Source organism: Staurois parvus, unplaced genomic scaffold, assembly GCF_062004578.1.
Source record: "Staurois parvus isolate SC_StPar_1 unplaced genomic scaffold, SC_StPar_1.0 ptg000874l, whole genome shotgun sequence".
In the NCBI taxonomy this organism is placed as follows: domain Eukaryota; kingdom Metazoa; phylum Chordata; class Amphibia; order Anura; family Ranidae; genus Staurois; species Staurois parvus.
The window spans coordinates 790,275-816,315 of NW_028318670.1; the positions used below are offsets into that span (position 1 = coordinate 790,275).

General features: G+C 45.7%; 1 protein-coding gene across 1 annotated transcript in view; it reads right to left on the reverse strand.

Annotated features, from left to right (window-relative positions):
* The window catches only part of LOC149443139 (uncharacterized), a 34,945-nt gene extending 9,379 nt beyond the window's left edge, over positions 1-25,566 (reverse strand). The window contains 13 exon segments of the mRNA XM_089655801.1: positions 646-787; positions 911-1,110; positions 1,227-1,350; positions 1,437-1,604; positions 2,005-2,091; positions 2,470-2,679; positions 4,795-5,211; positions 16,140-17,623; positions 18,538-18,676; positions 18,800-19,006; positions 19,087-19,388; positions 19,505-19,677; positions 25,477-25,566. Coding sequence (XP_089511927.1) covers positions 646-787; positions 911-1,110; positions 1,227-1,350; positions 1,437-1,604; positions 2,005-2,091; positions 2,470-2,679; positions 4,795-5,211; positions 16,140-17,623; positions 18,538-18,676; positions 18,800-19,006; positions 19,087-19,388; positions 19,505-19,538 — 3,514 coding nt within the window. The 5' untranslated portion in view covers positions 19,539-19,677; positions 25,477-25,566.
* Between the last annotated feature and the right edge of the window lie 475 nt (positions 25,567-26,041).

Below are 26,041 nucleotides of genomic sequence, written 5' to 3' on the forward strand. Positions count from 1 at the left end.
TCCCCGCTTCAGTCGATCCTGAATACGGCTGCCAGACTCATTCACCTTTCCAACCGCTCCATCTCCGCCACTCCCCTCTGCCAATCCCTCCACTGGCTTCCGATTGCGCAACGGATCAAATTCAAAATCCTAACACTGACATAGAAAGCTGTCCACCATACTGCCCCGAACTACATCACTGACCTAATATCCAAGTACCACCCAGCACGCACACTCCGCTCCTCACAAGACCTCCTTCTCTCTAGTTCCCTGGTCTCCTCCTCTCATGCCCGCCTTCAGGACTTCTCCAGGGTGTCACCCATCCTCTGGAACTCCCTGCCCCAACCCATCAGATTATCACCTACTCTCCTCTCCTTTAGGCGCACCCTGAAAACCCATCTCTTCAGGGAAGCCTACCCCACCCCCTGCTAACCTGCCGACCTCCTCCACTCTTCCTACCACTCCATCCCCCACAGCTATCTCCTCCTGTACCACTATCCCCTCCCTCCTAGATTGTAAACTCGAAAGAGCAGGGCCCTCAATCCCCTCATGTTTTGCATTGTATTGGTATTATTCTGTCACATGTTCTGTCCCCTTTTGTAATGTACAGCGCGGAGCGAACTATTGGCGCTTTATAAATACTGTATAATAATAATAATGACCCACCTGTGCTGGTCTCTGTAGGAGTGTCCTCCTCTATAAATGTCCCCGTTATTCCATCCTCCTCCATAGACTGCTGATCATCCCTCACATACGCCTCTTCTTCTTCTGATTTCACCTCAACTTTTATATCTATCAGATCTTCACCCTAAACCAAGAGAAGGAGAGAAAATATCATCTGTAAGATAGAAGATTTATTATTGTGACATCACATAGAGAATCCGCACATCGTCTCCATGAGTCCATGTTCTAGATTCTCCGTCCCACCAACCTTATAATAGTGAGGGATGGTGTGACCTTCCTGTGTGGAATCCCGGGAATACAGAGGACGGGGACATCTCTCTGGTGGGTTCCCATGACTGGATCCATCTACCTGATGATGGTGAGGGATGGTGTGACCTTCCTGTGTGGAATCCCGGGAATACAGAGGACGGGGAAACCTCTCTGCTGGGTTCCCATGACTGGATCCATCTGTAGGAAACACACACACTGACTGAATCCATTGTTTCTATGTGTTTATCAGATGATGGGGGATCTAGGTGGATCCTCCGTACTGCTCTCTCCTGTACAATAAAGTCTCCTCTTACCCGGTGATGTGAGGGGCGGCTGATTGTCCATCATGACGTCCTTGTAGAGGTCCTTGTGTCCTTCTAAATACTCCCACTCCTCCATGGAGAAATAGACAGTGACACCCTGACACCTTATAGGAACCTGACACACACAATGATACAATCACCATCCAGACACATCCCTTGTCTGTTACTGGAGAATGTCCCAGAATTCCCGGCACCGCTCACCTCTCCTGTCAGCAGATGGACTATCATGGTGGCCAGTTCCAGGATCTTCTGCTCTTTGTTCCTCTCAGGTATGGGAGAACGAGGGGGAGGCACCATGGTGGGGATCTGGGTCCTGCTCCATCCTCCTGAGATTGGCTCCCCACTAGACTTCTTTACTACAACATAATCCTAAAGATCAGGAGAAAGAGAAACCGATATCAATCATCTGACATCATCTACATGTCTACAAGAAGAACATAGTCTATTGGCCAGACTAGACCAGAGTGATGTCATGTGACCTCCCAGAATCCTCCTCACCTCTCCGGTCAGGTCTGTGTGATGTCATGTGACCTTCTAGAATCCTCCTCACCTCTCCAGTCAGGTCTGTGTTTTACTAATTGAGATGAGAGTGATGTCATGTGACCTCCCAGAATCCTCCTCACCTCTCCAGTCAGGTCTGTGTTTTACTAATTGAGAAGAGAGTGATGTCATGTGACCTCCCAGAATCCTTCTCACCTCTCCGGTCAGGTCTGTGTTTTATAAATAGAGATAAGAGTGATGTCATGTGACATCCCAGAATCCTCCTCACCTCCCCAGTCAGCAGGCAGATGATCGCCAGGGTGAGATTTAGAAGGTTCTCGGTCATGTGACTCCGGTCCTCTTCCATCGCTGGTCTCTGTAAAAGGAGAAGGTAGGATGATCTGGTTGGACAATATGAGGATGGGGATGAATGGGGGATAACCCCCACTTACACTGCATCCCTTCACAACCACCTAACCCCTCCCCCCTTCGTTTTTTTCAAAGCCTACAGAAATCATCCTTCATTAGGAATACATTCAGGTTGTTCTTCTTTTTATTTTTCAGCAATGGTTCAAATACCCTCCCCTAGGAGAACGTTCAGGTCAGCCCTCTGCTTGTCATGGAACACCAAGGTCGGACTTCTCAGGGAGCGCTGCTGAGTGTAGTAGAGGGCATAGTGAGCGCCAAACAGGGAGAGGACGGACGTGACGGTGGAGGGAGAGGACGGATGTGACGGTGGAGGGAGAGGACGGACCTGATGGTGGAGGGAGAGGACGGACCTGACGGTGGAGGGAGAGGATGGACCTGACGGTGGAGGGAGAGGACGGACCTGACGGTGGAGGAAGAGGAGGGACGTGACGGTGGAGGAAGAGGAGGGACGTGACGGTGGAGGAAGAGGACGGACGTGACGGTGGAGGAAGAGGACAGACATGACGGGGGTTACTGGGTGTAAATATAAAATAGGATCTTATTACCTCCTCTGCTGCCACTTCCAGCAATGTCTCCTCTCTATGTCGTCTTACCTTATAGAACCTCCTGTCTTTATCTGACATCACTTCCTGTCTTCCATAGAGACTTCTTGTCTGGGTAGAAGTGAGATCCCCACCTTGTGGAGCTAAGAGGAAATGCAGCCCCGAGAACGGTCTGGTAGTGTGACCCCGGCCTTGTGCTGGGTGTGTATGGACTGTATGTCCTCATAGAGGGGTCACCTCCACTCCCACCAAGGGGGACAGAAATAGATGACTGCCTAGTCCAGCCTTTCTCAGCCAGGGCTCCTCCAAAGGGTTCTACGTGTTCCTCCAAAGGATTCTAGGGGTTCCTCCAGCAATGAACAATTTCTGTCTCTCAGTAACAACTGACATCAATGATCTGTAAGGGGGGCAGTCTTCCCACTGATGACCATATAAGAATGTCCTTCTCCCATTGGTCACCAATGTAAGGGACCACTACACTGACCACTGATATAAGGGGGTCCTTCTTCCATCGGTCACCAATGTAAGGGGCCACTACACTGACCACTGATATAAGGGGGTCCTTCTCCCTTTGGTCACCAATGTAAGGGACCACTACGCTGATCACTGACATAAGGGGGTCCTTCTCCCATCGGTCACCAATGTAAGGGACCACTACACTGACCACTGATTTAAGGGGGTCCTTCTCCCATTGGTCACCAATCTAAGGGACCACTACACTGACCACTGATATAAGAGGGTCTTTCTCCCATTGGGACCATTACACTGGACTCTAGGAATGGGCCCCAAGTTTTGTCTGATCTGGCCGGAACCTCGTACTATCACTGCTAATTACTATCCCCCCCCCCCATCTCCTCTTGGACATGCAGACTACATATTTAAATTTAGGGTCTCCTGGATTTCCTGGGGGGGCTTCATAAATTTTTTTTTGTGAGGCTCCCCCTTAAAATCCACAGCGGACTGGAAAGATCTGATACGTAATTTTGGGGTGCAAATGTTTGTTTTTTTTTTCATTTTTGCTGTAGGGGGCGCTACAGGAAAGGTCATATTTACAAAGATAAAAATGATACAAATTTAATTGCTGGGAAATTACATTTCTTTGCACACAAACCCCCGCAAAATAAATAGCAGACCATGTGAGATATCTAGGGGCTTTTTTTTTTGTTTTTGTTTTTTTAAGAGGTTGGCAGTGAAATGCCATTTTTCAGCAACTTTCAACACTTTTTTCCTTTGGAAATGTCGCCCCCTCCCCCCCTCCATGTTTTCTTTTACACCCCTTTGCCTATTAGCCCAGAAAAATTAGCATTTTTAATTTGTCGGACTCAGTTCAATGTAGTTCAGGTTTGGCAATCTGAAGTTCTTCACAGCATCATGGGCCCCTGGGGCAAAGTCATGCTTTCAATAAAATTGATTATGAACACTAAGAAAACATAAATCAAGGACTAATCAACACAAAGGGTGCAGTAGAGGGGGAGTCAGGAGGGCACAGTACAAGTTCTGGGAGGCTGCCCGGGCCGTTCCGGGATGGCTTAGTATACAGCGTGACTGTCCCGGCAAATCCGGGACAGTTGGCAAGATGCAAGATTATCATGGGGCCCCCATGCAAACGGGGCCCCTGGGCAGTGCCCATATTGAGGTTCCTTGAAGTATGCTGGACCCCGCTCAAACCAAACCCTGGGCAGGTCAGCTCATCCCTATTGGAGAATCAGTGGCCACAGGCATCCTGGTAGCCAGTGACCCATCCCCACCCATCCCATTTAGCCAGTCATTCCCAGCCCACGGCTGAATGCAAACAAAAGGATGTGAAGCCAACCCTTTCAGGTGAGACCCAATCCTCACAGACGGTGCAGTCTATCTGTTCATGGACAGGGAATGTTTGTAAGTCATTGCTGGTCTCTTGGTGCCCAAAGGGTGACGGTGAATTGGGGAGAGCCAAGTGGAATAACGCCGAGGATTTTGGGGATAGAGGTGATGAGCTTTTCAATGTTAGCAAGCATGTTGTGTGAAACTCCTTCTTCATCATGATGACAATGTGGGGGAGAGAAATCCTCCGCACCTTCCTCCAGTATGGCCTACTATCCTCTAGGACCGGCATATCGGGATCTGACTCCAGTTGGGAACCTGGAGTTGGAGAAGAGGTGGGGCGTTCTAGAGCTCTGGACAAAGATGGCTGTATTAAGGCCGTAATCTGTCCAAGGAACGGTGCCAGCAAATTCTACTTTGGTCAGGTAGGCCACATGTTGGGTGCCCGAGATAGAGCTAGAACTCTGGACAAAGATGGCTGTATTAAGGTCGTAATCTGTCCAAGGAACAGTGATAGAAAATTCTGCTTTGGTCGGGTAGGCCACATGTTGGGTGCCCAAGACAGAGCTGGAGCCCTGGACAAAGATGGCTGTATTAAGGTCGTAATCTGTCCAAGGAACAGTGACGGAAAATTCTGCTTTGGTCAGGTAGGTAGGGCACATGTTGGGTGCCTGAGATAGAGCTAGAGCTCTGGACAAAGATGGCTGTATTAAGGCCTTAATCTGTCCAAGGAACGGTGCCAGAAAATTCTGCTTTGGTCAGGTAGGCCACATGTTGGGTGCCCGAGATAGAGCTAGAACTCTGGACAAAGATCGCTGTATTAAGGTCGTAATCTGTCCAAGGAACAGTGATAGAAAATTCTGCTTTGGTCAGGTAGGCCACATGTTGGGTGCCCAAGATAGAGCTAGAGCTCTGGGCAAAGATGGCTGTATTAAGGTCGTAATCTGTCCAAGGAGCAGTGATGGAAAATTCTGCTTTGGTCAGGTAGGCCACATGTTGGGTGCCCAAGATAGAGCTAGAACACTGGACAAAGATGGTTGTATTAAGGTCGTAATCTGTCCAAGGATGAAGACAGAAAATTCTGCTTTGGACAGGTAGGCCACATGTTGGGTGCCCAAGATAGAGCTAGAGCTCTGGACAAAGATGGCTGTTTTAAGGCCGTAACCTGTCCAAGGGACAGTGATAGAAAATTCTGCTTTGGTCAGGTAGGCGACATGTTGAGTGCCCGAGATAGAGATAGAACCGGATTCAGACATTGGTGGTAAAACTGGGTCCTGCTCCTGGACACATTGTCACTCTGAGGCTGAGTGTAGAGCGGACCTTCTCAGGATGTTCTCCTGTAATTTAGAATTGGTTCCCTTGTACCTGGTCTCCACCAAAGCTACAAATGAGGGGTATTTCCCTGTGGGGTCCAGCAAACCTACAAGTGAGGGTATTCCCCTGTGGGGTACTCATAGGATGCGGGAGATACGGAAAGTGTGTCTGGAAGGAGTGTGCAGTAACCCCGGTGTAGACCGTCCTGCAATAAGTTCTTGTGGAACGGCAACAACTTATAAGGGCTCTAGGTGGAAGTGGCCTTAAAGGGTGTGACCAGTGGTGTCATAAATGTGCATTTTAAAACATGAAAGTGGGCTAGAAGGAATCACTCTCCATGGTCACACTCTACACATTAGAGCTCCCCCTAGCTGCATCCAGGTAATAACATTGCTGGGAGGTCTACTCATTGAGCTGCTCCATACTTCCCACCTTGAACTGCTTCCAGCCCGGCCAATAGTAAAATGATGGCCGGGCAGGAGCTTTCCCGTTCTGGTTGGACGTCCTCCACAGAAAGCACCTTGTAGGCACCCCACGGTAGTGCAATTTGTCACTCGCTGTATCCACTGGACACATGTGATCGCTGTGGTCAATCACAGCAGATCACATGACCGTCGTACACAATGAATGGCTTCCATTCCTTGTGTCTTATTGTGTTGATCTCCGAGATTGGCTGCAGCGATCAAACGGTACAGACAGGACCAATCACAGCAGATCACATGACCATTGTACACAATGGATGGCTTCCATTCTTTGTGTCTTATTGTGTTGATCTCCGTGATTGGCTGCAGCGATCAAACGGTACAGACAGGGCCAATCACAGCCCATCTGTACCATGTGATTAGCTGTGGGCAATCACGGTAGTAAACACTAAATACATCGATTCCGTTCAGAAAAAAAATGGTTGATTATAACAGTGAAATTCACCATTATATGCACTCATAGCGTGTATGTTAGGTCTACCCCTTTAGGGGTTGCTGATGAATTGGGTCCCCCTATAGTCCTGCACAGCTAGGCAATCCATATTCCCCACACAAGCTTGCATTCGGAGTCAGAAATCAGTTCTTGAGGTTTGGTTTTGTTGTTTATTGAGGGGATTGGAACAGGGACGGGGTTCGGGGGGTACAGGATTCCCGAGGGAACCGAATCACCGAGGACAACTTCTCGGAACTCTTCACGAGCTTCTCTTCTACCACACAGCCTCTCGTAGAGAGCGAGCCAGCATCTCCCTCATGTGTCTCCCCAGACCCTAGATAGAACTTCTCTTCACCCGCCAAATCTGGAGGATTTTCCTGAGCAGGGGGTCGGGCACCGGTCCCTTCAAATAATTTGCAATGTCAAGATACGGCCACTAGAAAGAGCTGGTGATCACAGGAAATCTCTGTATGAAGTGAAATGAGACTCGAAATAGGTGAGCAGATGAGAGTCACATTCATCCAACTAATTATTATAGATCACATAAAAAATAGCAGTATGACAGGTGCAATACTGCTCACACAGAGTGGTTAATTGAAAATCCAAGCGGAGTAATATAACAACATTTGTTAATAATTACAAAAATGCTTTATTTGATCTCATGGATCATAAAGAGGTTAGACATAGACATGGTAAACAAGTCATAATAAAATCACAAAATTAAAAACATTCGGCGTCTCCAAGTCTAGTTATTATTTGGCAATCAGGAATCCACATAAGGCAATGAAGTTCCTAACTACATGATCAAAGATTTCCATATGTTTTCCACACGATATCTGAATAGGGAAATCATTCTTCAAAAAAATATTTTTGGTAACCACCACAATAGACGGAATGACTTCCTAAAATGGAAAACCAAAAAGGAGATCATAGTAGAGGAAACATGAACAGGATATGTGCACTTATCATGTGCAGTAACAGAATAACCACATTAATAGGTACATTGATTGTTCCATTACCTTCTCATGAGCTTGACCATCAGGAAAGGATGGATATGTGACCTTCCTGGGTAGCCACCCCAGATGGAAGTGAATCCACAATAACAAGTGATTCTAAAGATGTATAAATATAAAACGTGAATAGCAAGCAGCATACCTGAATGAAACTAAATAAGGGTAAAAAATATAAATATATTACCATACGCAAGATCAAGGAGACTCCACCTCACTTGAAGTAAGATCAGGTCTTGATAAAGAATGGTGAATATGGGGGTGCGGAATCAGGTGGTTTATGTATAAAGTCCAGGCTAGTTGTTACAGTCCGTGTATACTTCAATGTATATACCCAAATCTGGGTTTCCAAAAATTGCTCAATGCTGAGAAAGTAATGCGGTTCCTTAAAAATATATATGAGACTAATATCACATGCCACAGCACATGTACAGCGTGTTATATATGTGTTCCTCCAATAGGAGTTCAAAAAAATTCCCCCAGAGAGGGGCTTATAAACACATGGTTTCCAAAATGCGGGGTATGCTCCCCGTATACAAATAGCACTAAAGCCTATTTAAGCCAAAAAGCTTCCACCGGTGGAAGTAGGCTGTGACTCAAAATCGCCATGTGCGGGCTGCTTAACCATTTCAATATCGGGTAATTTTACACCTTCCTGCCCAGGCCATTTTTCACATTTCAGCGCTATTACACTTTGAATGACAATTGTGCGGTCATACAACATTGTACCCAAACTAAAATTTTATCATTTTCTTCACACAACTAGAGCTTTCTTTTGGTGGTATTTAATCACCGCTGGGGTTTTTATTTTTTGCTAAATTAACAAAAAAAGACCAAACATTTTGAACAAAAAAAACACGTTTTTCTTTGTTTCTGTTATAAAAGTTTACAAATAAATAATTGTTCTTCATAAATTTAGGCCGAGATGTATTCTGCTGCATGTCTTTGGTGAAAATGACCCAAATTAGGATGTATTATTTAGTTTGTAGGAAAGTTATAGAGTTCACAAACTATGGTATAGATCTGAATATTGATCAATCCTGAAGTACTGACAGCCAATCTAATTTCTTGAGGTCCAAGAATGTCAGAATAGTACAGATATCCCCAAATGACCCATTTTTGCAAAGTAGACAGTCGGACGTACTTCATAAGAGGAATGGCGAGTTTTTTGAAGTTGTATTTTTTTTGTCATAATTTTATCGGAAAATGAAAAAATGAAAAAAATTATTTTCACTATTTTTTTTTTACATACTGTCACCAGTGCAGTACAGCGTCATCATATAACTGGCATGGCGGTGAACAGGGACACTGACTGGTGACAGTATGAAAAAAAAAATATATATATATTTTTTTTTTTATTTGTAATTTTTTATTAAATTTTTTTTAAGATTTTGTTTTCATATTTTACTATGACCAAAGTAGTACAATGTTACCATAGTAACATTGTACTACTTTGGGGAAGTGATCAGTATTTTCTTTTTTTTTTACACAATTTGCTTATAGCAAAGAATTACTTTGCTATAAGTAAGCATTTACCTGAATGACATTGATTCATTCAGGTTTTTTTTTGTGCTTAGCTGTGATTTGGCCACAGCTAATCACATGACATGTGCATGTGACCTGCTGTGACCATTCACAGCTAAGCACTAGTATACAATGGATGGCATGAATGAAACCATCCATTGTATACAACTGTCATGTGACCTGCTGTGATTGGTCACAGCAGGTCACATGGTACCGACAACGGGGGCCGGTACTCAGATCTGTCATCAGCCGTGTCCAAAGTACACGGCCGGTGACAGATCGCGCCGCTGCGCGGCTCTGCAACCGCGCGAACTGCGCATGTGCGGGAGGATGCCAAATGGCGTACACCCCGGAAAGCTAAAGCATTTTTGCGGCCGCCAAACGGCTATAGGCCGGGCAGCTAATGGTTAAGATTATGGCCTCATCGTGATTTAAGTGTCTCCTGCCTTTCCAGTGTGGAGCTGAAGCAAACCGCTTCTTCCTTCATCGTGGGCACCGCGCCCTATGGAGACGCCGAGCGTAATGATGTCATTACGTTGACGCGTTTCGTCCTCCACTTTCTCAGCATTGAGCAATTTTTGGAAACCCAGATTTGGGTTTATAAGCCCCTCTCTGGGGGAATTTTTTTGAACTCCTATTGGAGGAACACATATATAACACGCTGTACATGTGCTGTGGCATGTGATATTAGTCTCATATATATTTTGAAGGAACCGCATTACTTTCTCAGCATTGAGCAATTTTTGGAAACCCAGATTTGGGTATATACATTGAAGTATACATGGACTGTAACAACTAGCCTGGACGTTATACATAAACCACCTGATTCCGCACACCCATATTCACTATTCTATATCAAGACCTGATCTTACTTCAAGTGGGGTGGAGTCTCCTTGATCTTGCGTATGGTAATATATATATATTTTTTACCCTTATTTAGTTTCATTCAAGTATGCTGCTTGCTATTCACGTTTTATATTTATACATCTTTAGAATCACTTGTTATTGTGGATTCACTTCCATCTGGGGTGGCTACCCAGGAAGGTCACATATCCATCCTTTCATGATGGTCAAGCTCATGAGAAGGTAATGGAACAATCAATGTACCTATTAATGTGGTTATTCTGTTACTGCACATGATAAGTGCACATATCCTGTTCATGTTTCCTCTACTATGATCTCCTTTTTGGTTTTCCATTTTAGGAAGTCATTCCGTCTATTGTGGTGGTTACCAAAAATATTTTTTTGAAGAATGATCTCCCTATTCAGATATCGTGTGGAAAACATATGGAAATCTTTGATCATGTAGTTAGGAACTTCATTACCTTATGTGGATTCCTGATTGCCGAATAATAACTAGACTTGGAGACGCCAAATGTTTTTAATTTTGTGATTTTATTATGACTTGTTCACCATGTCTATGTCTAACCTCTTTATGATCCATGAGATCAAATAAAGCTTTTTTGTAATTATTAACAAATGTTGTTATATTACTCCGCTTGGATTTTCAATTAACCACTCTGTGTGAGCAGTATTGCACCTGTCATACTGCTGTTTTTTATGTTAAGTATTTTGGGTTTATAAATCCACACTTATTATAAGTGAGACGAAGATATGAACATGACACAGGTATACGTGTCATGTTAGGTGGCTTCTTCCTTTTTTGTTTGATGTATATTCTTAAAGGTTATTATAACCTGTTCTGCCACCTTTTTTGAGGTTTTTTTGATATTCTTTAATTTTTCTTGACATTTTCATGGTAAACAATACTGGGTGACTAGAGAGAAAAAAATGGCCTATCAGATTGATGAGGAAATGGATGCGGAAATTAAATCTGCATTTACAAAGAACTTCAACCACCAGACAAATGATGGCAATGTGGACATTAAAACTAAGTTTAAAATACATAAGAAACTTACTACCAAATATCTGAATAGGAAATGGGATATTACATCCTTGGAATCATATATAGAAAAGGGGATTATCCCCAGAGGGTTATGGGAGAGAGTAATTCTGGCTGAACATCTCCATACTCCTAGGTTTTTGGAAAGATGGAAGGATGTCTGCATTGAACATGGCATTGAAGTTATGTGAATAATAGTGGAGGAAGAGAGGGTTCAATTAAATGAACTATCTAAACAAATTGATGCTAGTATTAAATCCTTGGACCCTCTGAAGGATAACCCTGATTTTGAAAAATATAATGACTTCCTTAAAAAAGAGACAGAAAAAATACAAAAGAATTTGAAATTTACTAAACAACAAAAATTTAAAAGGGATCTGGAGGACTAGGAAAGATCTTTGATCTATCTAATAATAGAGGAAGAAGTCAATCTAGGCGTAAGAGACATTTCTCCAGAAATAGTAGACAATATTCATCCATGAGTGAGGAAGATGATGACTATAATAGAAGATCGGTTAGTTTTTTAGAGGAGGAAAAAAACATTGGGGAGAGCCAAGGCATCTTAAAACAGGTAAACAAACAAATAAATGTGACAAAAGACAAAAGAAGTGCCATGGCTACTCCCAAATCCTCCAATCAAAATTGTACTCGGAGCCACAAGAGATAGAACTAAAATTCCAGGAAAATGTTGAAGATTTGAAGGTAATAAATCTATCTAAATTTGTTTTAGAAGAGAGACATTATGATTTACTGCGTAAGAGACTAACTTTTTCTCCTACTGATAAAATAAACCTGTTTGAAGTCTATAAAGACTTGAATCTATTTTTGAGGAAAATTATGTTAAGAATCCCATATATTTCCGAAATTGAAAAAAATGCGTTTGGTTTAGATTCAGAAAGGGAACAACAGGCAGTTAAAGATCTTTTAAGTTTCCTAGATGAGGCATCTACTATGAAGGAACCTGTTGAAGGGTGTACGTCTGATAGATGGAAAAGACATACTAAATTAATAACTCTGTCTAGGAGAATGCCCAATATTAGAGAAAATAAATGGCTTAGTACCTTTTTAGATCTGGTGCATAATGATCTGTGTAAAATTAACTGGTCTATGAGGAATTTGGATAATCTCACTAGAGACAAAAAAAGAGCACTTTTGGAGTTAAAAAATGTGAAAGATATCGTAATAAAGAAAAGTGATAAAGGGGGGAATGTAGTGTTACTACAGAGTGATGACTATGAGAAGGAAATTTTGAGACAACTGAGGGACCCTAATACATACCGTAAACTACATATGAATCCCTTCCCTAAAATAGCTGAGGCTTTAAATAGAAAGATAAAATGTGCATTTGAAGTAAACCTTTTAACAAAACAGGAATGTGATATGCTGACAGTTGATATTTATAACATCCCTACGTTTTATGTTATTCCTAAAATACACAAGAATCCCACCCAACCACCGGGACGTCCAATAGTATCAGCTATAAAAGGCCCACTTAAAACAGTTGGTAAATTTGTTGATGACCTTATTAAAGATATGGTCATCGAACTCAGGTCTTATGTAAGAGATACCGGAGATGTACTGGAAAAAATTGGAAATTTTAAAGTACCAGAGGGAGCACTTCTAGTGGGTATAGATGTTGAATCGTTATATACCTCGATCCCACGTTTGGGGATTGAGAGCTATAGCTTTTTTTCTGGAAGCACAATTCCCAGAAATGGAGGCTCAGAATGAATTCATCCTGGACCTCATGGAATTTATGTTGATACATAATTGCTTTCAATTTCTGGGGGCCTGTTATCAACAGGTATGTGGTACTTCCATGGGAGCACCTTGGGCTCCGGCCTATGCATGTCTTCATCTGGGCCTATGGGAAGAAGATTTGGTATATCCATCTATTCCCTTTAACCAACATGTAGTGAAATGGCTGAGGTACATTGATGACGTCCTGATGATATGGGATGGAGATACGGGACAACTGGAATGTTTTCTTGAATTCTTGAATGAGAATGATAGGAATATTAGACTAACATATACGGCTGATAGTGAAGTAATTTCATTCTTAGATCTCTCTATTTCAATTTGTGAGAATAGATTAACTACTAAAACATTTAGAAAAGAAACAGCAGCGAATACTCTTTTACACGCTACCAGTTATCACCCGGAAAGTTTAAAACAGGGTATACCCATTGGCCAATTTCAGAGAATCAAAAGGAACTGCACTAATGATGTTCAATATAAAGCTGAATCTATCCAGCTTTTTAAAAGGTTTAGGGAAAGGGGGTATTCACATAGGACTTTGAGAAGAGCTAAACGAAGAGCCTCCTATAAAACAAGGGATGAATTAATCAGTAAATCTAAACCTAAAGTGGGGGATAAAGCTTTAAATCAACCAGTAAGGTTTATAACTAAATTTGGACAAAAATGGAATGAAGTTAAAAAGGTCCTGGATTCACATTGGCATTTATTAATTTAAAATTCAGGAATAGCACAGATAGTGGGTGATAGCCCACACATGGTTGCAAAAAGAGCCCAAAATCTGAATGATATTTTAGCACAATCAGAATTTCAAAGAGCCCCTCAAATCAATTGGTTAACTAAGCAAACTCGTATAACTGGTATGTTCCCCTGTGGCCATTGCCAAATTTGTCCGTATGTACATAAGACCAACCAGTTTCTCAATGCAGATGAATCTCAGGGATTTAAAATAAGAAATTTCATCAACTGTTCTAGTAATAAGGTAATCTATATGATAGAATGCCCATGTAAAAAGAAGTACATAGGGAAAACAAAAAGAACCCTTAGAACTAGGATAGGTGAACATCTGAGAGATATTAAAAATGAGAACAAATATAGAAATGAAAAAGAGAGGGAAAACCCGCTAGCTCAACATTTTAAGGAGGTACATGGGGGAAGAACTGAAGGTCTGAAAGTTAAGGGAATTTTCCTGTTAAATATTTCAGCTAGACGAGGTGACTTTGATAAAGTTCTTCTTCAAAAAGAAAAATTTTGGATATATACCCTTGGTACGTTAATCCCATATGGACTAAATACAGAACTTTAAAGTCTTTTTGAATTGAATATAAGATTTAGTCCACGGCCTAAGACTTATCCACACTGCCATCAGAGTCAAAAGAATTATATTTTCTTTCTTTAAGGTGGCTTTTCCTTAAAATAAGGCTTTCTCTGTAATGTCACTATTCAGTATATGTCTTTCTATGTGATCTTGGATTTTAATGTAGTGATGGTTTTTCAACACAAGAGGGTGAAATAAACAACCTTGTATGCAATTAAGGCACTATATAAAGCAATGGAAAAGTAGTCCCCTCCCAGTTCTGACGAAGTCCGCGGTGATTGGCGGACGAAACGCGTCAACGTGATGACATCATTACGCTCGGCGTCTCCATAGGGCGCGGTGCCCACGAGGAAGGAAGGAGCGGTTTGCTTCAGCTCCACACTGGAAAGGCAGGAGACACTTAAATCACGATAAGGCCATCATCTTAAGCAGCACATGGCGATTTTGAGTCACAGCCTACTTCCACCGGTGGAAGCTTTTTGGCTTAAATAGGCTTTAGTGCTATTTGTATACGGGGAGCATACCCCGCATTTTGGAAACCATGTGTTTATCAGCCCCTCTCTGGGGGAATGTTTTTGAACTCCTATTGGAGGAACACATATATAACACGCTGTACATGTGCTGTGGCATGTGATATTAGTCTCATATATATTTTGAAGGAACCGCATTACTTTCTCAGCATTGAGCAATTTTTGGAAACCCAGATTTGGGTATATACATTGAAGTATACACGGACTGTAACAACTAGCCTGGACTTTATACATAAACCACCCGATTCCGCACCCCCATATTCACCATTCTTTATCAAGACCTGATCTTACTTCAAGTGAGGTGGAGTCTCCGTGATCTTGTGTATGGTAATATATTTATATTTTTTACCCTTATTTAGTTTCATTCAGGTATGCTGCTTGCTATTCACGTTTTATATTTATACATCTTTAGAATCACTTGTTATTGTGGATTCACTTCCATCTGGGGTGGCTACCCAGGAAGGTCACATATCCATCCTTTCCTGATGGTCAAGCTCATGAGAAGGTAATGGAACAATCAATGTACCTATTAATGTGGTTATTCTGTTACTGCACATGATAAGTGCACATATCCTGTTCATGTTTCCTCTACTATGATCTCCTTTTTGGTTTTCCATTTTAGGAAGTCATTCCGTCTATTGTGGTGGTTACCAAAAATATTTTTTTGAAGAATGATCTCCCTATTCAGATATCGTGTGGAAAAGATATGGAAATCTTTGATCATGTAGTTAGGAACTTCATTGCCTTATGTGGATTCCTGATTGCCAAATAATAACTAGACTTGGAGACGCCAAATGTTTTTAATTTTGTGATTTTATTATGACTTGTTTACCATGTCTATGTCTAACCTCTTTATGATCCATGAGATCAAATAAAGCATTTTTGTAATTATTAACAAATGTTGTTATATTACTCCGCTTGGATTTTCAATTAACCACTCTGTGTGAGCAGTATTGCACCTGTCATACTGCTATTTTTTATGTGGAGTATTTTGGGTTTATAAATCCACTTATTATAAGTGAGACGGAGGTATGAACATGACACAGGTATACGTGTCATGTTAGGTGGCTTCTTCCTTTTTTGTTTAATTATTATAGATCCTCTAAGTGTCTGTGAAATATCCCACCACAAAACGTCCTCAGCCAATGGCAGGTGAGGACGCCATTTTTATTCTTCTGCTGCCATCAATGATCAAACTGGACCCACACTTCATCCACGTCTTTGGTGAACTCTGACCTCCTTATGAACCCTTTCTTCCATGATGATCAGCCAAGGAGTATATCTGAGGTGTATATCAGGGGGTGCTTCTTCCCCACATGAGAGGTGGGATGTCCAGCAACATTCACAGCAACAGAAGACATTTCCCGCACTCAAGGCACTAATACACCTCCAGGGTTGTGTGGGACCCCTGATGTACAGGAAGACAAGACATCAGTGAGGAACATTTCCCTCACTCAGGACAGGAATGTGGCTTCTCCCCCGTGTGAGATCTCTGATGTCCGGAAAGTTGGGACATCAGTGAAAAACATTTCCCGCACTCAGGACAGCAATAAGGCTTCTCCCCCCTGTGTGATCTCTGATGTATGTAAAGACTGGACTTCTGTGTAAAACATTTCCCACACTCTGGACAGGAATACGGCTGCTCCCCCGTGTGAGATATCTGATGTCTGGAAAGATGTGACTTCTGTGCAAAACATTTCCCGCACTCAGGACAGGAATACGGCTTCTCTCCCGTGTGAGATCTCTGATGTTTATAAAGGTTGGACTTCTGTGAAAAACATTTCCCGCACTCCGGACAGGAATGAGGTTTCTCTCCCCTGTGAGATCTCTTGTGTCTGTAAAAAGCGGACGTCAATGAAAAACATTTCCCGCACTCAGAACAGGAATATGGCTTATCACCTGTGTGCAGTCTCTGATGTTTGGAAAGACTGTACTTATCTGAAAAACATTTCCCGCACTCAGGACAACCATACGGCCTTTCCCCAGTGTGAGACCTATGATGTATGACAAGTTCTGATTTTGTTACAAAACATTTCCCGCAAACAGAACAGGAATACGGCTTCTCTCCTGTGTGTAATCTCTGGTGTTTATAAAGATTGGACTTCCCTGAAAAACATTTTCCGCACTCAAGACAGGAAAATGGCTTCTCCCCCGTGTGCAATCTCTGATGTGCAACAAGTTCTGATTTTTGTACAAAACATTTCCCGCACTCAGGACAGGAATATGGCTTTTCACCTGTGTGTGATCTCTGATGTCTGTGAAGAATAAACTTTCGTGAAAAACATTTTCCACATTCAAGACAGGAATATGGCTTCTCCCCCGTGTGTGATCTCTGATGTCTGTAAAGATGACACTTATGTGAAAAACATTTCCCGCACTCAGGACAGAAATATGGATTCTCACCGGTGTGAGATCTCTGATGTCTGTAAAGATGGGACTTCTGTGAAAAACATTTCCCGCACTCAGGACAGGAGTGTGGCTTCTCACCAGTGTGAGATCTATTATGCATATTAAGTTTGTATTTAAAACGGAAACATTTCCCGCACTCAGGGCAGGAATATGGCTTCTCCCCAGTGTGAGATCTTTTATGGTCATTAAGACCGGATTTGTAACGGAAACATTTCCCACACTCAGTACAGGTGAAGCTCTTCCCTGTGTGAAGGTCGGCCCGGTCCCGCACAGCCTGAGGTTCCTCAGGATACGAGGAATCTGATGGTCCATCTACACTGGGTGGTGCCGGATGGACATTGGAGGGAGTCGGATTTTCTCTTGGACTATACTGTGTGATGTCCTCATCTTCTACTTTCCAGTCTGGAGACAAAGTGAGACAATCCTCGGAGGTTTTCCTCATCTCCCGGCCATGGACTAAAATACAAAGACAAAGAGGATTAATAGACAGGAGCCCCACCAGAGGTCAGAGAGTGAGGATGGGGGGAGGGGGACCAAGAGGAAGACTGGACTCATCCTGAAGACCACCATCATTGGGGTATCGGCTCCTCCCCCATCCTGAAGACCACCATCATTGGGGTATTGGCTCCACCCCCATCCTGACCCTGAAGACCACCATCATTGGAGTATTGACTCCTCCCCCATCCTGACCCTGAAGACCACCATCATTGGGGTATTGACTCCTCCCCCATCCTGACCCTGAAGACCACCATCATTGGGGTATTGGCTCCTCCCTCATTATTACTTTCTGGTTGGAGGATGTGATCACATTATTATCACCATGTAACAGTCTGTGCTCCAATCACATCATCCGATATAAAATGTCCAGCTGGTAGGAAATGGGGGAAACAGAGGAGAAGACATATTATGTGTATATATAGCAGTGGGAGACGAGGGAGAGCAAAAGTCAGGACTATGGAATGTACAACATAAAGTATACAGTGCAGGGGTCAGGAAAATGTAATGTAAAACAGAGTATATAGTGCAGGGGTCAGGAGTATATAATGTAAAACAGAGTATATAGTGCAGGGGTCAGGAGTATGTAATGTACAACATGGAGTATATAGTGCAGGGGTCAGGAGTATGTAATGTACAACATGGAGTATATAGTGCAGGGGTCAGGAGTATGTAATATACAACATGGAGTATATAGTGCAGGGGTCAGGAGTATGTAATATACAACATGGCGTATATAGTGCAGGGGTCAGGAGTATGTCATGTACAGCTCAGGTAAGTGACCAGGGTATTACAGGCTGATATCACCCCACCCCACCCTGAACCAATCAGTGAGCAGTATGGGTGGAGGAATGGATTTAGTGTTCATGACCCACCTGTGCTGATCTCTGTAGGAGTGTCCTCCTCTATAAATGTCCCCGTTATTCCATCCTCCTCCATAGACTGCTGATCATCCCTCACATACGCCTCTTCTTCTGATTTCACCTCAAATTCTATATCGATTGGATCTCCACTCTACATCAAGAGAAGGAGAGAAAATATCATCTGTAAGATAGAAGATTTATTATTGTGACATTAAATAGAAAATCCGCACATCGTCTCCATGAGTCCATGTTCTAGATTCTCCATCCCACCAACCTTGTAATAGTGAGGGATGGTGTGACTTTCCTGTGTGGAATCCCAGGAATACAGGGGACGGGGACATCTCTCTGGTGGGTTCCTGGTATTAGGTGGCTCCATCATATCCTTGTGTCCTTCTGAAAACTCCTCCATCACTCCATACTCCTCATCCTCCTCTTTATACTCTTCTTTAACAACAATATTATCATCCCCGAGGATTCCACTCTAAACATTCAAAAATATATTCAATATAACAAACATTCTTGTCTATACATTTTAGCCATCAGTGATTGTTCCTCATCTACCTGATGATGGTGAGGGCTGGTGTGACCTTCCTGTGTAGAATCCCGGGAATACAGAGGACGGGGACATCTCTCTGGTGGGTTCCAATGACTGGATCCATCTACCTGATGATGCTGAGGGATGGTGTGATCTTTCTGTGTGGAATCCCGGGAATACAGAGGACGGGGACATCTCTTTGGTGGGTTCTCATGACTGGATCCACCTACCTGATGATGGTGAGGGATGGTGTGACCTTCCTGTGTGGAATCCCGGGAATACAGAGGATGGGGACATCTCTCTGGTGGGTTCCCATGACTGGATCCATCTGTAGGAAACACACACACTGACTAAATCCATTCTTTCTATGTGTTTATCAGATGATGGGGGATCTAGGTGGATCCTCCGTACTGATCTCTCCTTTCCAATAAAGTCTCCTCTTACCCGGTGATGTGAGGGGCGGCTGATTGTCCATCATGACGTCCTTGTAGAGGTCCTTGTGTCCTTCTAAATACTCCCACTCTAGAATCTTCTTCTTTCTCTCTTCTATCAGGGAGGGAGGTGGAGGCAATGTGATGTCATACGATCTCCAGACTTCACAGGAGGAAAATTCTAGTCTGAAAAACAAATATTACATTCTAATGAAATTCCCAGAATCCTCCTCACCTCCCCAGTCAGGTATCCGTTTAGTAAAAGCCCCACTTCAGGCTGAGGTATAATTTACCCCCACAGGACCCCCCAATCCATAGATTACATGGTTGTAGGCAATTCTGGCTTTCTTACTTACAACACAAGTCCTGCCTTGCTAGGGAGGACGGCAAGGATCCACCAACATTCCAAGGGCATCAGAAGAAAAAAGCTGATTGGAGGGACATTGGGAGGAGGAGCTGTAAGGTCAGTGTGATGTCATAGGATCCTGACTCCAGTTGGAGGACATTGGGAGGAGGAGCTGTGAGGTCAGTGTGATGTCATAGGATTCTCGGACTCCGGTTAGAGTGACATTGGGAGGAGGAGTTGTGAGGCCAGTGTGATATCATACAGGGGCGGACTGACCATTAGGAAACTCGGGCGCTGCCCGAAGGCCCGGGGTCAGTAGGGGGCCCCATGAGATGCCCTTGGTACCTTTTTCATAGGCTTTTTTGAGTTTGGGCAAGGACACAGGGGCCCCATGATCCCCTATTGCCCAGGGGCCCCATGAGTTGTCAGTCCGCCCCTGATGTCATAGGATTCTCTGACTCTGGTTGGAGGGACATTGGGAGGAGGAGCTGTGAGGTCAGTGTGATGTCATAGGATTCTCTGACTCCGGTTGGAGGGACATTGGGAGGAGGAGCTGTGAGGTCAGTGTGATGTCATAGGATTCTCTGACTCCGGTTGGAGGGACATTGGGGGGAGGAGCTGTGAGGTCAGTGTGATGTCATAGGATTCTCTGACTCCGGTTGGAGGGACATTGGGGGGAGGAGCTGTGAGGTCAGTGTGATGTCATAGGATTCTCTGACTCCGGTTAGAGCAGCGGTTTTCAACCTGGGGGTCGCGACCCCTTTGGGGGTCGAACGACCATTTCCCAGGGGTCGCCTAAGACCATCGGAAAACACATATTTCCGATGGTCTTAGGAACCGAGACACCGCTCCTCTGACTCAGTCGATGTGTGGGCGGGATGACACGCTGCCCTGTCACCTGGCCACACCTCCGGGATCCCTCAACAACTCCGCCTCCTCGCCGCTGATTGGCCACCGGAACTGTAGCTCAGGAGAGGCACACAGGCGGCCAATCACCGGCGAGGAGGTGGAGCTTGGAGAGGAGGAGCCGAGCGGCAGCGCGCGTAGATCTAAGAAGATCGAGGGAACTGCCGGAGTAAGTGAAGAGGAGAGCGGCCAGAGAAGGAAGACAGCTGACAGGTAAGTGAGAGAGCGAGCCCAGGCTGGAGCAGGGGTCAGCAAGGTAAGTATCATTGGTGTCAGTGGGAGGAATAGTGCCCCATCATTTGTGTGACTAATACCAACAATGGGGCACTATTTCTCCCACTGACACCAACGATGGGGCACTATTCCTCCCCCCCACTGACACCAACGATGGGGCACTATTCCTCCCCCCCACTGACACCAACGATGGGGCACTATTCCTCCCCCCCACAGACACCAACGATGGGGCACTATTCCTCCCCCCACTGACACCAAGAATGGGGCACTATTCCTCCCCCCACCGACACCAACGATGGGGCACTATTCCCCCCCCTGACCCCAAAGATGGGGCACTATTTCCCCCTCCACCACACTGACATCAATGATGGGGCACTATTCCTCCCACTGACACCAATGATGGGGCACTATTCCTCCCACTGACACCAATGATGGGGCACTATTCCCCCCACTGACACCAATGATGGGGCACTATTCCCCCCACTGACACCAATGATGGGGCACTATTCCCCCCACTGACACCAACGATGGGGCACTATTCCCCCCACTGACACCAACGATGGGGCACTATTCCCCCCACTGACACCAACGATGGGGCACTATTCCCCCCACTGACACCAACGATGGGGCACTATTCCCCCCACTGACACCAACGATGGGGCACTATTCCCCCCACTGACACCAACGATGGGGCACTATTCCCCCCACTGACACCAACGATGGGGCACTATTCCCCCCACTGACACCAACGATGGGGCACTATTCCCCCCACTGACACCAACGATGGGGCACTATTCCCCCCACTGACACCAACGATGGGGCACTATTCCTCCCACTGACACCAACGATGGGGCACTATTCCCCCCACTGACACCAACGATGGGGCACTATTCCCCCCACTGACACCAACGATGGGGCACTATTCCCCCCACTGACACCAACGATGGGGCACTATTCCCCCCACTGACACCAACGATGGGGCACTATTCCTCCCACTGACACCAACGATGGGGCACTATTCCTCCCACTGACACCAATGATGGGGCACTATTCCTCCCACTGACACCAACGATGGGGCACTATTCCTCCCACTGACACCAACGATGGGGCACTATTCCTCCCACTGACACCAACGATGGGGCACTATTCATCCCACTGACATCAGTGATGGGGCACTACTCCTTCCACTGACACCAATGATGTGGCACTATTCCTCCCACTGCAAAATTACAGTTATGAAGTAGCAACGAAAATAATTTTATGGTTGGATGTCACCACAACATGAGGAACTGTATTAAGGGGTCGCGACATTAGAAAGGTTGAGAACCACTGGGTTAGAGGGACATTGGGAGGAGGAGCTGTGAAGTCAGTGTGATGTCATAGGATTCTGACTCTGGTTGGAGGGACATTAGAAGGAGGAGCTGTGAAGTCAGTGTGATGTCATTGGATTCTCTGACTCTTGTTGGAGGACATTGGGAGGAGGAGCTGTGAGGTCAGTGTGATGTCATAGGATTCGCTGACTCTGGATGGAGGGACATTGGGAGGAGGAGCTGTGAGGGCAGTGTGATGTCAAAGATTTCTCTGACTCTTGATGGAGGGACATTGGGAGGAGGAGCTGTGAGGTCAGTGTGATGTCATAGGATTCTCTGACTCTGGTTGGAGGGACATTAGAAGGAGCAGCTGTGAGGTCAGTGTGATCTCATAGGATTCTCTGACTCTGGTTGGAGGGACATTAGGAGGAGGAGCTGTGAAGTCAGTGTGATGTCATAGGATTCTCTGACTCTGGTTGGAGGGACATTAGAAGGTGGAGCTGTGAAGTCAGTGTGATGTCATTGGATTCTCTGACTCTTGTTGGAGGACATTGGGAGGAGGAGCTGTGAGGTCAGTGTGATGTCATAGGATTCGCTGACTCTGGATGGAGGGACATTGGGAGGAGGAGCTGTGAGGGCAGTGTGATGTCAAAGATTTCTCTGACTCTTGATGGAGGGACATTGGGAGGAGGAGCTGTGAGGTCAGTGTGATGTCATAGGATTCTCTGACTCTGGTTGGAGGGACATTAGAAGGAGCAGCTGTGAGGTCAGTGTGATCTCATAGGATTCTCTGACTCTGGTTGGAGGGACATTAGGAGGAGGAGCTGTGAGGTCAGTGGGATGTCACAGGATTCTGACTCTGGTTGGAGGGACATTAGAAGGAGGAGCTGTGAAGTCAGTGTGATGTCATTGGATTCTCTGACTCTTGTTGGAGGACATTGGGAGGAGGAGCTGTGAGGTCAGTGTGATGTCATAGGATTCGCTGACTCTGGATGGAGGGACATTGGGAGGAGGAGCTGTGAGGGCAGTGTGATGTCAAAGATTTCTCTGACTCTTGATGGAGGGACATTGGGAGGAGGAGCTGTGAGGTCAGTGTGATGTCATAGGATTCTCTGACACTGGTTGGAGGGACTTTAGAAGGAGCAGCTGTGAGGTCAGTGTGATCTCATAGGATTCTCTGACTCTGGTTGGAGGGACATTAGGAGGAGGAGCTGTGAGGTCAGTGTGATGTCATAGGATTCTCTGACTCTGGTTGGAGGGACATTAGAAGGTGGAGCTGTGAGGTCAGTCTGATGTCATAGGATTCTCTGACTCTGGTTGGAGGTACATTGGGAGGAGCAATGGGAGATGATCTCAGCAGGACTAAACAATGAAGGGTGTGAGGGTCGGGAAGGAAGACACTTCATGTGTCCATAGATACATCACAATATAGCGGGTGTGGCAGGGATCAGCCGAATTGTGATCCCTATGTGGTCCCTGTTGGATAAAAGCTACTCCATCAATGGCTCCATCAGTGATCTGTGTATTCTGAGGCACAGGAGTCCCTCCAATGTTCCAATAAAATAGCACAGCGGAAGGATTCCCCAATCCATCTCAACCGTGTGGATGGGGGAATTGGTTTCATTTGTTCGGCCTGCTGGTTGAACAATAAAACTGAACCATGTATGGCCAGCTTTATACACCAGATACAATAATCATCAATTTATATTCCCATCCCCCCTAAATAATTCCACCCATCAATCCTAAATACCCCCCATTCCCCCTAAATACCCCCCAACCCCCCTAAATACCCCACAATCCCCCGCCACTAATATAAGTCATATAATGGGTCAGTATAGACTGAGGAGGTGAGAAGGTGATTGGTGGGAAAGGTGACATCTCCACAATGAGGAGAATGTTCTGCCCCTGAAGGGGTTAATCTGTGTTCCCACACTATATATGTGTGTATCATCATCTGCTGGAGATAAAAGACGTCACAGTGAATATGGAGGAAGAGGACGGATGTGACGGTGGAGGAAGAGGACGGATGTGACGGTGGAGGAAGAGGACGGAGGCGACGGTGGGGGAAGAGGACCGACGCGACGGTGGGGGAAGAGGACCGACGCGACGGTGGGGGAAGAGGACCGACGCGACGGTGGGGGAAGAGGACCGACGCGACGGTGGGGGAAGAGGACCGACGCGACGGTGGGGGAAGAGGACCGACGCGACGGTGGGGAAAAGGACGGACGCGACGGTGGGGGAAGAGGACGGACGCGACGGTGGGGGAAGAGGTCGGACGCGACGGTGGGGGAAGAGAACGGACGCGACGGTGGAGGGAGAGGACGGGAGTGAGGATGGAGGGAGAGGACGGGCGTGACGGTGGAGGGAGAGGACGGGCATAAGGATGGAGGGAGAGGACGGGCATAAGGATGGAGGGAGAGGACTGGCGTGACGGTGGGGGAAGAGGACGGACGTGACGGTGGGGGAAGAGGACGGACGTGACGGTGGGGGAAGAGGACGGACGTGACGGTGGGGGAAGAGGACGGACGTGACGGTGGGGGAAGAGGACGGACGTGGCGGAAGAGGACGGACGTGGCGGAAGAGGACGGACGTGGCGGAAGAGGACGGACGTGGCGGAAGAGGACGGACGTGGCGGAAGAGGACGGACGTGGCGGAAGAGGACGGACGTGGCGTTTGGGGAAAAAGGACGGACGTGGCGGTGGGGGAAGAGGACGGACGTGGCGGTGGGGGAAGAGGACAGACAAGACGGCGGGGAAAGAGGACGGGCGTGATGGTGGAGGAAGAGGACGGGCGTGACGGTGGAGGAAGAGGACGGGCGTGACGGTGGAGGAAGAGGACGGGCGTGACGGTGGAGGAAGAGGACGGGCGTGACGGTGGAGGAAGAGGACGGGCGTGACGGTGGAGGAAGAGGACGGGCGTGACGGTGGAGGAAGAGGACGGGCGTGTCGGTGGAGGAAGAGGACGGGCGTGTCGGTGGAGGAAGAGGACGGGCATGACGGTGAAGGAAGAGGACAGATGTGACGATAGAGGAAGAGGACAGACATGACGGTGAAGGAAGAGGACAGATGTGACGATAGAGGAAGAGGACGGACATGACGGTGGAGGAAGAGGACAGATGTGATGATGGAGGAAGAGGACGGACATGACGGGGGGGGGGTTATTGGGTGTAAATAGAAAATAAGATATTACCTCCTCTGCTGTCACTTCCAGCAATATCTCTCTCGTTTGTGCCACATGGAACTTACTGTCTGCAGCCTACATCGCTTTCTGTCCCTGACATCACTTCCTGTCTTGCATAGAGACTTCCTGTCTGGGTAGAAGTGAGATCCCCACCTTGTGGAGCTCAGAGGAACTGCAGCCCCGAGAACCGTCTTGTAGTGTGACCCCGGCCTTGTGCTGGGTGTGTATGGACTGTATGTGGTTTTGGATCTCCTCTACTTCAGGTATATGTACTATCTTGTTAGTCCTTATAATTAGCTGGTATAACATTATGAACACCTTGCACCAAGTGCCAATGTGAGCGCCGCCTGCAGGATCCAATGCCTGAAGCAACATTACAGGGAATTCTCAGAGCGAGGGGTTCTGGGTACGACTCCCAAGGTTTTACCGAGGTTACACCGATCCGCATACACTGCTTCTGTGTAGACAGTAGAAGAAAGTGAAGGCTGATTGGAGAATCAGGAGATAAATAATAAACTAGAGACCATAAACCACAAATATATGCCGTTCTAGGTTGGTCCACATTATCCTGCAC